Source organism: Calidris pugnax, unplaced genomic scaffold, assembly GCF_001431845.1.
Source record: "Calidris pugnax isolate Ruff unplaced genomic scaffold, ASM143184v1 scaffold17, whole genome shotgun sequence".
In the NCBI taxonomy this organism is placed as follows: Eukaryota; Metazoa; Chordata; class Aves; order Charadriiformes; family Scolopacidae; genus Calidris; species Calidris pugnax.
The window spans coordinates 13,247,891-13,263,948 of record NW_015090794.1 but is presented as its reverse complement, the minus strand read 5'-3'; the positions used below and the strand labels follow the sequence as shown (position 1 = coordinate 13,263,948).

The 16,058-nt window shown below is 45.3% G+C and overlaps 1 protein-coding gene across 1 annotated transcript in view; it reads right to left on the bottom strand.

Annotated features, from left to right (window-relative positions):
• LOC106884698 (chromosome unknown open reading frame, human C16orf71) overlaps nt 1-16,058 on the bottom strand; it is a 71,856-nt gene that overhangs the window by 33,185 nt on the left and 22,613 nt on the right. The window contains exons 11-12 of the mRNA XM_014936223.1: nt 5,470-5,661; nt 2,064-2,219 (exon numbers count right to left, since the gene is read on the bottom strand). Coding sequence (XP_014791709.1) covers nt 2,064-2,219; nt 5,470-5,661 — 348 coding nt within the window. The remainder of the gene's footprint in view (nt 1-2,063; nt 2,220-5,469; nt 5,662-16,058) is intronic.

Here is a 16,058-nt window from a genome sequence, read left to right as displayed (position 1 = left end):
TCAGGGAAAGCAGCAGCTTTACAAATGCCTCAGGAAAGCAAAATCCACAAAAGTCATTGTTCCCACCAAGACATAGGGTAGAGCCTCTAATGACAGGAAACCTCAGTTACACAGAGTCTTGTTTTGAAGAGCAGCGTCCAAACGCCTTGTATGTTCTCTGCTGACCTCAAGAGCAGTGTCAGCAATGATAAACGGGGCAGGAGAAGAGCATTTACAATTTATATGCAGACTGGGAACTCTGGCTTGTTCCACCAACCCCTGACACAACCCTTCCCAGCTCCAACCAAACCTTCAGAGCAGCCTGAGCCCACACCTTCAAAAGTTCATTCGATGACGTGACAGTGGATATAGATTTTGAGTATAGTCAGCACTCAGTAATTTTGATGCTTTGACTAATTAAGCCAAAATTATCAGAGAGCAACAAGGCAAGTGGACAGGAGGCAGGCCAGTTTCAGTTCCTCCACTTCTTTTGCTCCGTAGAGCAAACATCTTGAATTCAGTTGCCTCAGACAGTAATCAACATGAATGCCTTGCCCAGCCTAGCAGACTGCTTGGGCTCATTAGCCCTCCTGCTCCTGCCAGCAGGTGCTCAAACACTAAGGGGAAGGTTTACTTATTGTTTCGGGGTTGGGTTCTTTTGGCGGTGTTTTAATCAGGACATTTGTTGGCAGCATCCATCATGTGCTCGCAGGAGCGCCGGAGCCCCAGCTGTCATACTCCAGGCTTTATGATACATCACAGGAAATTTAATCTTTGCTGCTCACAGGCAGGCAGCTGCAAGAGAAGGATGCTCACTGCAGCTGGGCAGGGGAAGCGTGTTTTTAAAACATGTTTACACTTCCTCTTCCATTTAAACTTCCCGTGATGTGGCCAGCAGGTGTGCCTCATACCTGCTTTCCCCCTAAGATCACCTGCTATTGGGTCCTACGGGGTCTTTTCTGCAGAGAGGAAATGTTGATAACGAGCACGTGTATCATCCCTTTCCTGTTACCATTACCAGGGGCAAGGCAGGCAAAACCAGAGCAGAAAATCCACCATCAGCCCGCTAAAGCCACAAGTGTTGCTTTGAACCACCTGAGAGAAACTCACCAACCTCAACAGAGGACAGACCAGCAGCTCACAGGTTATTCCATAACAGGACAGTTATTCAAGCAGGTGACCCACAGGAAATCTTGGGTACATGAGGATCACTGCTCCCCACACACACCCGGGCCCATTTTCCAGCAAGAGTCAGCTACATTGCACAGGCAGGATAGGGATTTATAGCAGGCAAAAGTAGCAAGAACACCTAATAAATAGCCTTCAAAAATGAAAACAGAAGATGCTGAGACACCAATCTGTATCATATTAGCACTGTGAAACGACAGAGCCAAAGCAGGGCCCTGAGCTGCTATTTCATAGCTCTGCTGTTTTCAGGACACATGTTCTTGTCATGCCCTACATTACACCGTGCCACCTACACGTGAGAGATTTTCAGCTTGTGTGCTAGACCTTTCAGCTTGGTGCTTTATTGCACAGCACAGCCTCCGGAGTCTACCAGAGTTGAGGGAATGGTGTCTCAGGTCCCTTCTCCAGGGAGCCAAACAGCAAAACAATATTCCCTCTTGTTGGCCACACTCATCACATGGTTAAAGTAGAAAAGCAAAATCCCCAATACCTGCCAATAACCCATAAACCCATAATTCCCCCTCTGAATCCAGTCACATTTCTGCACCGTGGGGTTACAGCCACCAAAAATATACATTAACAGCTAATGAGCAGCAGAGACAAAAGGCTACGCCACAGAGAGCTGGTTTCTCATCTGCAAGTTAATCTAAATTCAGCATAACCAAGGACAGCTTGAGCTGGCAATTAGCTGTAAGCAATCTTTCAGTTCCCACAGCACCGGGATGCTCCCCCATTGTAATTTAGAGCAGCAGTCACGCCGCTCTACCCCGGCTCGCTGAGGTTTGAGCTTGAATTGGCACATCCAATGGTCCTCCCTAAAAACCAGTGGGTTTTTCTTTGTAAAAGCTGCCCGTGGCAGTTGTGCACAACCAGCAAGTGGAAATGCTGCTACTCACATTTATCTTCTGGACCTCGGTGCTGTTCTGGGCTGAAGACTCATCTGCTGGCATCAGACAAGCATAGAGGGCCAAGCCATCCTCCTGCCAGGCCTGCTGCAGCCCCACCACCCGAAAGGGAGCCTCGGGTCCAGCTTTCACTCTCACAGGAGGCACCTGCAAAACCGTTTGAACATCATTTCACTCTCAGCTGGCTCTATTTAGAGACTGAAAATAACCCTTTATCTTGCTCTGTTGCTTTTGAGTAGAGCCCCGTAATGTAAAATAATCCAGGGAGCACTCTCGCTTGATTAGTGGATTAGCTGTGGTTTAGCCAGTAGAAAAATCAATAAAGACCAAATTAAATAGGAATAACATGTAGGTTTTGATAAAGCATAGGATTTATTTTCTCAATGAGGACTTGCAAGCTCTGATTTCCACCAGTCTGACTACGTGAAAGCAAGAACGTGCAGTAGTTCCCCAGTCAAGCAGGAGAGGAGAGGAGAGTCCCTGCGAGCGCTGCACTGCGTGTTCCTGTCACAGCAGCACCCGGCACTGCCTTTAGTAATGATAATGAGATCAATCCAATCTCGGTTCAAAAATCAATGCTAAGTGATTATGCCATTCCGAGGAGGTAGTGCAGGATTCCTTAATAAGCCTCTGTCTTCCTTATTAGCGATTGCTTATAGCCAAAATCCCATCCATCCTTATCCGGTGAATACACCTTTTAGTTAGACTGAGCTGATTACTTTGTGTGCGCGCACGTGTGTGTGGGAGGCAAACGTTCTATTTTCCAATACATATATATCTGATCCAAAATATGAAAGGTAAAAAGCAACTCCTGCCAACGCCAAGATGAACACTGGACATCTTTGATCTTAAATATCGTCTGGTTCCAGAGACAGGGCTCCGATAGGAACTCACCGGCTCATAAGGATGCTCAAAGTCAGGCTGAAATGTGATGTGCTTTATCACACAGAATACACAAGGAACTTTATTACAGAGTAGAAAAGAGATAGGGAAGATACCTGGAACAAACTGGGAAGGCCTTGTAGTGCTGCAAAGCATCCTGAAACCCAGGCAGCAGGTGAAAGAGGGCAGAAGGCTCTGGGAAAGTCAGACCCAGGCAGCCAGCAAAGCTGTGAGAAAGGAATAGCAGCCACGCGAGGCAGAGATGCCCCAACCACAGAATCACAGAATCTTCTAGGTTGGAAGGGACCTTAAAGATCATCTTGTCCAACCGTCAACCTCACTGACAAAAATAGACACCCACACAACAAACAAGGAGCATCATCACTAAACCAGACCTCCCAGCACCACATCAACCCGTCTTTTGAACACCTCCAGGGATGGGGCCTCAACCACCTCCCTGGGCAGCCCATTCCAAGGGCTGAGAACCCTTTCAGGGAAAAAATTTTTCCTAATATCCAGCCTGAACCTCCCCTGGGGCAACTTGAGGCCATTTCCTCTCGTCCTGTCGCCTGTGACTTGAGAAAAGAGACCAACCCCCACCTCTCTACACCCTCCTTTCAGGGAGTTGGAGAGAGCAATAAGGTCTCCCCTCAGCCTCCTCTTCTCCAGGCTGAACACCCCCAGCTCCCTCAGCCGCTCCTCATAAGACTTATTCTCCAGACCCCTCACCAGCTTTGTCGCCCTTCTCTGGACCCGCTCCAGCCCCTCAATGTCTTTTTTATGGTAGGGGGCCCAAAACTGGACACAGTACTCGAGGTGAGGCCTCACCAGTGCCCAGGACAGGGGGACAATCACCTCTCGGGCCCTACTCGCCACGCTGTTCCTGACACAGGCCAGGATGCTGGTGGCTTTCTTGGCCACCTGGGCACACCAGATCACACGCTGGATGAAGAGAGAGGTGACTTTGAATTACAGCACTGTAACTCCTTCCCAGGACTCTGGAGAATACAGAAACCACTAAGTCTTGTTCTCATGGTTTATACCATCGCCGCCACCTCGAGATGGATTAACAGCTCTGCTATTTATTGCACGTATAAACCAAAACTATTCAGAGCGAGATAAACGCCTTTAGAAATATGTTCTCAACACAGGGCCTGAGTGGACTTTTGAACTGTTGCTGGGGCAGCTGTGTCCCTCAAAACAGCACTGCCAAGTCCTCGACTGCTCCCAACGTGGGTTTCACATGGGAAATGCTGTAGCAGCTCCATCACTGGGGAACGCTCGTATCTGGAGTACAGCGTTCTCAACTGGTAGAAATCAGCATCTCTCCAATTAAATCAATAAAGATATGCTCATTTACACGAGCCAGGAAATCAGTGGAGTTACAGAGATTATGGCCAGATGAAAATTTGGTCTAAAAATGCCTCAACATTTTTTCATTAAAGAAATGCCACCTTTTTCATTGCTATCCAACAGCTGTTTGAGAATCTGTGTGAGAAACTGGATTTTACCCATTTCTCTTGGGCATAGAGTCCATCACAACATTTGACCCTACAGTCTCAGCAGAGTGACACCAACCCCTGGAAGCTGAGATACCCTTTCAGGCTTGGAGAGAGCTGCTACGAGTCAGAGCCCAGGTTGTTTTCCATAGCAATAACAGACAGGGGAAAAAAGCTCAAGCTGCAGCTGGTCACGAGCTAACCAGTTTCTGAATGGAAGGTTCAGACTCTGGGGCTGTTCAAGCGGCAATTTTCATTAGCACTGAACTAACATTTAAGAATGTAGCAATGTTTTCATGGAAGTGTGACCATCATTAACAATTAATAGTGTTTAAGTGGAGTTTAAGTGATTTAAAAGCCTCACGCAGGCTGTCCGCTCAGGCTGAAGTCTCCCCAGAGAGCATGGATTGGGACCAGTAGGTCAATGTCTTTGGGAAAAGGGGAGAAGAATGAGGCCAACGTGCAGGGTGGGGAGGGAAAATACACAGCATCTGCTTTCCCTAGGGAAAAGGCTAATATGAGATGAATGGGAAGAGTGAGGAAAAGGTGGCTTCATGAGAGGGGAAAAATATGTGATCCAAAGGACAATTAAGATTAAATCAATCACCACTTGTTTATAGCCCTCTTCACTACCAGAATGATCTGTTCTTAATTAGAACAAGCAGTAAGAAATAGGCACCTGTGTCTGTTCGCCCCCTTTGCCAAGGACAAAGAGAGAAAGCCCTCAATTTCCAGTAGTCCCTTTGACTACTGTGAGTCTGGCTCAACAATTTTTTACTTCCTGTGCCCCGTTCTTCGTAAACTACAGGCACAATCCAGCTCCCTTTGACTTCAAGACATTTCTTTATTGACTTGAAGGTGAGACAGGACATATTTCCCCCTTTGTTCAGCCACTGTTTTGTAGCCGTTGGAAGAAGGAGATTTTAAGAATTATTATATATTCAGTGGAGGGCAAAATCACACAGCTTTAATCACACAGAACCTCCTTTGGTGCACTTGGGGCTGCACGTACTCACCAGGGAGAGAAGCCAGGCCACCAAAGCCTGGTAGATGTTGGCTGCTCTCAGCTCCAGGTCAGGTTCCTGCCCCCGGCGCTGAACCGGAGCTACTTGGCCACAACTCGACAGCCAAATGCTCATAAGTAGCACCTCATTTTTCATACTTTCTGGTCCAGGCAGGGTGTCAATATCTGGCAAATAAGAAGCTTCCTGTAAAAAAAAAAAAAAGTATAAAAATGGAAGCAATTTGGATTACTGGAAGTGAATTCATCATCATGAATGAATTAGATTCATTGCCATCACAGGAGGGGCAATTAATATCTAGTGAGCATTTATCAAAGAGGAAGCACAAGCCACAAAAGCCAGGTCATTATATCAGTGACACCTTCTTGAGCACTGCAGTTCTAGTTAGAGCTGTCACCTGGGTGTTCACTCAGTCAAACACTGCTTGGTGAATGGAAGATTGCATGGTCACAGCTGGAAACAGTACGATCTAATTTATTCTGTATTCTTTAAGATTCAGTGGTTTGGGCTTTTGTTTTGTTTTTAAATCAGTAAAATGCCTTCAAAACAACTTTAATTATTTTCTGCTTGATCTAACATACCTCATTTCAGAGATGATGTTCCATTTAAGCAAACTCATCTCCTTCCTTTACTTTAGTATTGACACTTGGTTATTTAGGAAGCAAATTCCCTCTCCTTTAAGAGACTTGTTCTTTAAGAAACAACCTCAAGCTTGAACCGTGACGTTATAGCTCATGGGATCTCTTTTGTTCTTCCAAAGACGTGGTGGCTGCAGCTGCAATTATTGGCTGGTTTGCTGTTCCTATCTGTATTCAATTTGCTGCCCCTGATATTTCTTTTGTAAATTCGGAAGCTAGTCCCTAAAATTGCAAAGATTCTCTGGTATATATAAGAGTATTGCTCCTCAGGTGCTATCATCCTTTAATAAGGACCCTCAGCATACCCCAAGGGCATGTATTCTACAGGTGAGGCCATACATTCATCAGTTTCCAAGCTACTTTGTTAGAGCAACAACTACCCACTGCAGAGTCAGCAAAGTACAACATGACCACAGTTCCTGTCACCAGCCAACAGACTAAACTGCTCGTTAAGGTGAGCAGAATTAATCTGAAATAACCCATAGGTAATCACAGAATCACAGAATCTTCTAGGTTGGAAGGGACCTTAAAGATCATCTTGTCCCACCGTCAACCGAACTGACAAAAATAGACACCCACACAACAAACAAGGAGCATCATCACTAAACCAGACCTCCCAGCACTACATCAACCCGGCTTTTGAACACCTCCAGGGATGGGGCCTCAACCCCCTCCCTGGGCAGCCCATTCCAATGCCTGAGAACCCTTTCCGTGAAAAATTTTTTCCTAATATCCAGCCTGAACCTCCCCTGGTGCAACTTGAGGCCATTTCCTCTCGTCCTGTCGCCTGTGACTTGAGAGAAGAGACCGACCCCCACCTCTCTACACCCTCCTTTCAGGGAGTTGGAGAGAGCAATAAGGTCTCCCCTCAGCCTCCTCTTCTCCAGGCTGAATAACCCCAGTTCCCTCAGCCTCTCCTCATAAGACTTATTCTCCAGACCCCTCACCAGCTTTGTCGCCCTTCTCTGGACCCGCTCCAGCACCTCAATGTCTTTTTTATGGTAGGGGGCCCAAAACTGGACACAGTACTCGAGGTGAGGCCTCACCAGTGCCCAGGACAGGGGGACAATCACCTCTCGGGCCCTACTCCCCACGCTGTTCCTGACACAGGCCAGGATGCTGGTGGCCTTCTTGGCCACCTGGGCACACTGCTGGCTCCTGTTCAGCCCACAGGCCACCAACACCCCCAGGTCCTTTTCTGCCCGGCAGCTCCAGCCACTCTGCCCCCAGCCTGGAGCGCTGCAGGGGGTTGGTGGGACCCAAGTGCAGGACTTGACACTTGGCCTTGTTGAACCTCATCCCGTTGGTCTCAGCCCATCCATCCAGCCTGTCGAGATCTCTCTATGAGACTAGGAAGCAGCCCTTTCTGTGAGCTGGGCTGTGGAACACCACGGGAAGACACAGGGAGCAGGAGGGTGTCGAGGAGCAGTGATGGGCTCAGTTGTTCCACGTAGCCCATAACGAGGATGTCTGCCCACACTATTTACACTGAATTAACCTTAATTTGATTTACCTGAATTTACTTTGGAAGCAAAGCAAGCTAAATCCAATTAAAGCCACTTTAATTCTGAATTAAAACGTCCACAAAGGTGTTTAATGACTAATCCACTTGACAAGTTAATGTAGCCTGACTGTTGTGCCTGTCCTCAAAACAGACAGTGCCTTAAAAGGGTTTTCAAAAAAATATACTACTAAAAAGCCACAAGCAGATCTATTGCCTCATCCAGTGCTTTGCTGCCAAAATATCTGCCACAGGCACAGCACTGCCTACAAGTACCAAATAAAAACTGCAGTTAGTAATAAAGGAAAAATAGTCAGGCAAAAGTTTCTGATGCTGCAGATTTGATAACTAATGTTACCGTAGTCCTGGGGAGCTAAAAGAATTCACCAGGGCTTTGACCCAACAACTCTAATTCTCCGAGGAAGAGGCCTTAAAAATAACTTGGAGACTTTCAGGAAAAGGTGACCTTCTTCTGTATCCTATATTGGAGAAATAATTCTTTCTTCCTCTCTCAACAAGGCTGTGGGGATCAATCATAGGAGGTAACTCAAGAGCTAAAGATTAAACCAGTATCTAGTAATGCTCCAGCAGGATATTTCCAGCTATTTCCAATTTGTTTGGCCCAGCAGCAGGGGAGGGCTCAATGGCTTTTCTGACAAAGATCAGCTAAGGATTTTATTTATTTCTCACTCTGAGAATGAGTGAGCTTTTGATCAATCCTGGTCCTTCCCTCTCCTCCCTCTGGCAGCCTCTTTACCCCAACAGGACTCTAGGCATTAATTTCAGAAATATTAAGGCTAATGAACAAAAAAAAAAAAAAAAGAAAAGGAGCTAATCCTATTTACTTCTGGGCAAGAATTGCTAAAGTAAGATATATTCAGTGCTTTCTTAGTATGCCTTCCCACAGCATCGCCCAATTTACCCCAGTGTACCTATGGAGAGAGTTCAATTTGCCTACATGTTACACTGCCTTTTATTTGTGACAGTATTAGATTATAAAAAGCCTAAAATTACTCAAATGCTGGGCTATTTTTGGTTGCTCTGGCTAGAACTGTGCTGTCAATCACAGACGGGCTTGCAGCTGATTGTAGTCAAGTGCCAACAATTACCATAGAGTAAATAAGATAAAATTCCCTATTTCTGAAGTGCTTGCTATTTTATTTTGCAATTATAGGTTGTAAGTTGCAATACTGTAAACTTTCAGCTCGATTTTCCAACCACCCCCAGTTCTGGCCATCTTTCTCCTCTGCAACACAACAACAGCGCAAGCAGAAGCACTAACCACACTAAGCAGCCAAGAAATAACCTCCCCCCTAAAATCCCCACTGAAAAAGAAATGAGGAAAAAAGGAATTGCAAGACAACTTAAGGGCACCCGTATCTTCTAGCCTCCAGCTACTGCGGTGGTGGCGTTACACACACAGGGACACAACCCCAAATGAAACTACTGTTCATAAAAAAATTAAATCTTTAATGTGAAGGCATCTAGACAGACAATCAGTTAAAAAAAAAAAAGGCTTTTTATCTCTTTTTTTAGAAAAAAAACCCCAAACCAATCAAACCGCAGGGCTATTTATGATCACAGCAAAGCACAGCTTAGTAGATACAAGTGTGCCAGCCAAGATTAATGTCATTTTGCTTCTAATGAAATAGCTCTAATTGGTTAAATGATACTAGTGATTATGCTTTTTTTTTAAAAGACTAGTTACATTGCTGTTACTACGCCTGCACACTAGATTGGACAAACAGCTCTGCTGCACTAAAACTGGGAAAAATTATCAGAATGGTTAGAGGCTGGAATGACAGAGTAACAGCTCAGGAGCCAAGAGGGCCAGGTGACCACTTTGCTGCTGGTTTCCAGTTAGGTCCAGGGCTGATTGTTCCAACTGCTGGTTGGGAACCACACTAAATACATTTGTAAAGTTAGAATCATAGAATAGTTTGGGTTGAAGGGACCTTAAAGCTCGCCCAGTGCCACCCCCTGCCCTGGGCAGGGACACCTCCCACCACACCAGGTTGCTCCAAGCCCCCTCCAACCTGCCCTTGAACCCCTCCAGGGATGGGGCAGCCACAGCTTCTCTGGGCAACCTGGGCCAGGCTCTCACCACCCTCACACCAAACAAGTTCTTCCCCACATCTCATCGAAATCTCTACGTTCATTTTACTACTAGACCCAAAAAAGTAGTGAGTATTTCCCAACAGAAACAGCTCACTCAGTCTGAGGGTTTCTCCTGGTGGGAAGATAGGCCAGGGAGAAACCAATTTATTTTAACGATATGGTCTCTCTTTTGCAGGTAAACAAAAATTCAGTATTTCCCTTCCAGCACCTTTTTCAATACTAACAAACAACCCTAAACCTGAAGCAAGGTGTCATAGTCATTAAAAAAAATCACTCTCAACTATGTTGAGCAGACTACAACAGTGAGAGCTAAATCAAAACATCCTCTGCATGTAAAATGAAGATAAGTTATACTCACCCAGTCTCCTCCTCCTTCACTGGAGGGGGTGAGCGAGGGGGAAGGGGAGGAAGAGGAAGACTCTGACTCTCATTGGCTGGAGGCTTAATCAAAATAATTGTTTTCAGCCATGTCTAAATTTATCCTTCTGTGTCATCTGCACCCTCGCTTGGATCACAGATTTCAGAGGCAATCCCTGATGAACAGCAAATTACCCACCGCAGAAATCTTTTTGCCAAGCGATGCATCTGCTGTAGGTTTGTAAATGTGAGCTGATTTCTAGGTACTTTAGCAGCTCCAGCTAATTTCTCTAATGAAAATGCTCCACTCTTGTGCTGAAATAGCTCTAGCCTTGCATGTTCAGGCTTCATTACGGGCAGAGCCCACGGTACAAAACACAAGCATGTTGATGATGTGGTTATACATCTATTTTCCACGCCAGCCGTGTTGCTAATGTAGGAGAGGAGATGGTTTGGACACATTTAACAATCCTGTCCATCTAAAGGCAAAGCAGATAACACTCCTTCATGGCATCTAAAAATTCTTGCATGAGATGAAGACATATTGGAAATGTCAAGTGTTTGTTCATTTTCATTCTGTGGGGAAGGAAAAATGATGACAATGCCATCTGTTAGATTATTTGAAATTCCACATTAAATGGTGGAATAAACCCTGAAGCCGTTCAAAGAACTGCTTCATCATTGCAAAATGGGAGCGATGGATACGAATGAGGAAAGTATCTGCATTTCCTGCATGCAACTGGCAGAACACACTGCAATTAGGAAGGTAACATTTAATAGCAAAAAGGAGAGTACGACCGATGTTAATGGTCGTTCTGTTAATGCATTTCTGTACCAGCCCCACTCTCTGTAGCACCGATGGTTTTCTGAGTATCAAACATGCTGAGGTTATGGATCTGAAAAATAGGACGGTGGCACGATGTTATTGAAATTTTCTGATCTGAACGGAGCTTCAGATTGCTAAAGTGGAGGAGTTATGATCCTCCAAAGCAGACAGCACTGCCAAAGGAAGATTGCAGGAATTCAAAGAGCTGCATAATGGGAGCATTATTTGCTATAAACCCCATAGTTCTCCCATTCAGTTAGGGCATTACGTATCATGTGAGTCTAATTTAAAAAAAAAAAAAAAAGGTAATAAAGAAAATATCTTTGCAGAAAGTTATCTTGTTCTGGACAGTTAGTCTTGGGCATAACCTCTGCGGATTCAGAAGAAGCCATTTTTCTGCCTCTGGCAGCAGAGACAGCATCTCTGCTGGAGCAGGAAGAGGGCAGGAGTCAGGGAGGAACATCAGCTCCCCCCAGGAATTACCAAATGTAGGAGCACAGCTCAGGTGTGACGCAAGGCGAGGAGCTGAGCTCTGCCCAGCACAGGAACCAGGGACAGCAAAATTCACTTTTCTACCTTTTCATGTTGCTGTTAGCTGAGCCTGGGCAACCCCAAGGGCAATTTAAAGGAGCTTTACAGCCACCAAACCACTGGAAGAGAGTTAATGATAGCGAGGAACGGTTACATTTCTGGCTCAGGACGCGTCAGTGTTCTACAAAAATCCCTCTTCATCCCATCCATCTCTCAATACAAAGGAAGACGACACAGGGATGTGCTGTAGTTCTCTGCCACTTCAGCAGTACCTGCATTAAGGGAATTCTCAACCACTTCACTGGCGTTAACGGCTCATCTGCGCTATCAGAGATATGGATAACTCCTCCAGCAAGAGCCAAGGACCTGGCCCATGGAATAGGTGAGCAGAGACTGAGACCACCCAGGAACACACAGGCAGAAAGTATTTTTGCCCCAAAATTCAACACACATTTATTCTGCTATCTGCAGTGAAAAAAACAACTCCATGGCATCAAACCTTTTCTCCTGAAGAAGAATCTCGTACCTTAGAGCATGTTCCCTGTCCCAACCTGCTCCCTTCTGCTTGTCCTGCAGCATTCCTGATGTGAGTCCACAGCACAGTCCCTGTCACACCGTCCTCTCTGTATATACCTTATGGTGTCTTACGGAATCACAGAATTTAAGGGGTTGAAAGGGACCTCTGGAGATCATCCAGTCCAACCACCTACCAAAGCAGGGTCACCCAGAGCAGGTTCAGAATCAGAGAATGATATGGGGTTGGAAGGGACCTCTGGAGATCATGCAGTCCAACCACCTGCCAGAGCAGGTCCACCCAGAGCAGGTTGCACAAACGTGTCCAGGTGGGGTTTGAATGTCTCCAGAGAAGGAGACTCTACCACCTCTCTGGGCAGCCTCTTCCAGGGCTCTGCCACCCTCACAGCAAAGAAGTTCTTCCTCACATTTTGATGGAACTTCCTGAGTTCAAGTTTGTGCCCATTTCCTCTTGTCCTGTCCCTGGGCACCACTGAAAAAAGCCTGGCCCCATCCTCCTGACACCCACCCTTTAAGTATTTATAGGTGTCGATCAGATCCCCCCTCAGCCTTCTCTTCTCCAGACTAAACAGACCCAAGTCCCTCAGCCTTTCCTCAGCAGAGAGATGTTCTAGGCCCCTCATCATCTTCATAGCCCTTTTCTGTGCTCTCCCCAGCAGTTCCTTGTCCTTTTTGAACTGGGGAGCCCAGAACTGGACACAGTGCTGTGTCATCTCTTGCTTTATCCTGTCCTTGGAACATTATTACTATTACAGAGCCCTACACAAGCAGCTAATATTCTTTTTTGGACAGTATCTTTCTAGCCAGTCTGAGTTCAGGAGAGAGAATACCATGAATGAACCACCAGTATCTCTCAGTCAGCACCGACAGCCAAGCGCAGTTACAGCAACGATGACTTCCTGGATAGAATTGCTCTGGAATTACTTCATTAGGACACAGAATGTTCTGATTAGTATTTAAAGCCAGCTAGTAGCATGTGTCAAACACCAGCCCAGCTTTCAGACGACTAAGGACCAATTCCAATGTAATTCTAATGTTCATTAGGACATAGAACATTCACACAGGCGTGAGGTATATTAACAAACCAAAAACGTTTGAAAAATAGGTATTTGTGCACAAATATATTCAAGAAAAATTGGGTAAATTGAGGCCATTTAGCAACAAAGCTGAGCGCAACTAAAAAACATTTCAATAAGTGCCATGAACAACTGGTAACAAGCAGCTTCTTTATTTGTTAGGAGTGGGAACAATTTCTTCTTTATTTGTTAGAAGTGGGAAAATTTTCTGACAAAGGCTCAACTCCTCAGGTAAACAGAGAACTGCTCTGAAAATTGCACTAAAATTTAAATTAAAGTAACACTGAATCCTATTTGACTTTGTTTGCCTTCTGAGACGTAATCGTTAAAAATGAGAAGTGCTTTTTCTATGATTAGTGTTTACACTACAGTAACTCTTAGAGAGGCTTGGAGGGATTCACAGCCTCATTGTGCTGGTGTTCCTGAGCTCACCTAACAAAAAGTTCCTCCTCCAATGAGTTTATACTCCTGGTTAACAAGAAGCAGCTGAAATAAGTAAAAGAAGTTTAATTACTTACACATTTCATGTGAGCAAAGGACTGGGAATCAGGAATTTGTGCCTCAGCCCTGGCTCTGAATGGAGTATTTCTTTGTGAAACTGTAAAGTGAGGATAATATCTCCTTATTATAGAATCATAGAATGTTTAGAGTTGGAAGGGAGCTTTAAGATCATTGAGTTCCAACCCCCTGCCCTGGGCAGGGACACCTCCCATCACACCAGGTTGCTCCAAGCCCCCTCCAACCTGGCCTTGAACCCCTCCAGGGATGGGGCATCCATTATCCTAGTCCCTGTCTAGCTGGATTAATTATCAAAAGCCTCTAAGACACTCCGAAGAAGAATGGTGTAAGATTATCAAGCAACTTTCAATATTAATCTCTGTTCCCTTTCTTGACGTGCCTGAAATAGCATCATGTCCTCCAAACCCCAACGAGCAGTATCTGTGTCCTCCACAGCGTTCTTCAAACTGTCTCAACCTGCCTCACAAAGGCAACGTGCCACCATCTCCAGACCCAGTGCAGAGAAGGAAATCACACACGCTCACTCTGAAATGCTGCGATAGAGCAGGGAATTGGTCCTCAGCCGCCTGAAAATTAGGTTGGTGTTTGGCACATGCTCCTGCCTGGCTTTAAATACCATTTAATACTCTAGTTTGATACTCCAAGAGATTCACCATATCCTTATCAACTTAAGCCAATTTTTTTTTTCTAGTCTGTAATCTATTTATCTTTTCATGTATTTAGCTTGAGAATCTATGGGAAACCTGCAACAAAAAAAAAAGGGGGTGTGTGTGTGCAAACTGTGCTCAGCTGCTTTATCAGAGCTCAAATGGCTTGTTTTTCAAACCATCAGCTTCCAGTTTAGAAAATTGGGTCCAGATTATGTCCAGTATGTCATACAGGCTCTGTGACCTCATATCCAGCTCAAAATACTATGTGTATAATCCTTCAGACCCATGAATTCTCCAAGACAGTAAATATGGGGGGTTTGTGATTCTAAGACCAACTAAGTTCTTCCAGGGAGAGGTCCAGGTGTTCAGCACAGAGCAGGACAGAAGTCTATGTTTTTAAAATATATGCCCAATACTTCCACTCCATAATCTCAGAGAAAGCCTTGAATTCCATTCCCCGCCACTAAGAATAATGCTTTTATAATTATTACTGGTGTAATAATGTGATCACAAGTTGTGACTGAGCTTATCCTCTGGCGTGCTGAGATGTGGAACTGTAGCCCAACCTAAGCCATAATCACAGAATCACAGAATCTTCTAGGTTGGAAGGGACCTTAAAGATCATCTTGTCCAACCGTCAACCGAACTGACAAAAATAGACACCCACACAACAAACAAGGAGCATCATCACTAAACCAGACCTCCCAGCACTACATCAACCCGGCTTTTGAACACCTCCAGGGATGGGGCCTCAACCACCTCCCTGGGCAGCCCATTCCAATGCCTGAGAACCCTTTCAGTGAAAAAATTTTTCCTAATATCCAGCCTGAACCTCCCCTGGGGCAACTTGAGGCCATTTCCTCTTGTCCTGTCGCCTGTGACTTGAGAAAAGAGACCGACCCCCACCTCTCTACACCCTCCTTTCAGGTAGGGTGCTGAACAGGAAGCCATGCGAAAAACTAGGGATAGTTTTAAACTATACAGCTTTTTAAGGGTAGCGTGGCTGTGTCACACCAGCCCCTTCCAAAAAGAGGGACAGATTCAGCCTCCTTTCATCTACAAATAGCATCGCTGATCCCAGCCCTGGGGTAAGGTCAGGAGCTGGGAATTCTATCCCAATTCCAAGAGATGCAGGGCAGAAAGTATTTCTCTGTGTAATTAAACGTGACCGGCACTCGTTCATCCCCATCACAAACTTAGGGTGGCTGTTCCTTCTGCCCACAGACACGGGACCTGTCAAAGAGCAAGATGTGAAGAGACCAAAGGCACAGAAATGATTTTCTGTCCACCTGCCCTCTTCTAAATGAGAAATAAAATTTAGCCCATGGACATTTTACATTATTGTCTTCTCTTCAAGTTTAATCTGAACCAGCCCGCTAATGAGAATGGAGGAGTATTTAGGACCTCTACTGGCGGCAAGTTCATGCATGCAATTCTAGAAACTGTATTCATTTTACTTATATTAACCTTTCCCTTAAGCAACAGCAACGAATGTTCCCATCTGTCAAGATCATGCATAAATATATTCAAGAATAAGCCTAAACTCATTTTAATCACTTCCAAGATATGCCAAGGAATATAAAGGATTAAATATTTAGCATTTTCCTGGGGCCATTTCAAACTCCAATCTGAGAAACTGCACTGAAAGGAGTCATTTCTTTTTAGAGACCTGACTGTTCGACTCGTCCTACAGCTGGAAAGTGCAACAGACAGAGGTGGGAGCCCCTGTGAAACCATCAGAGCGGGTCTCCATGCAGAACTTCACATGGAAGGCTCTCCATGGCTTTTTGGTGGTCCTGGGGCATCCAGTACCGAATGTGGGTTTCCTGGTTC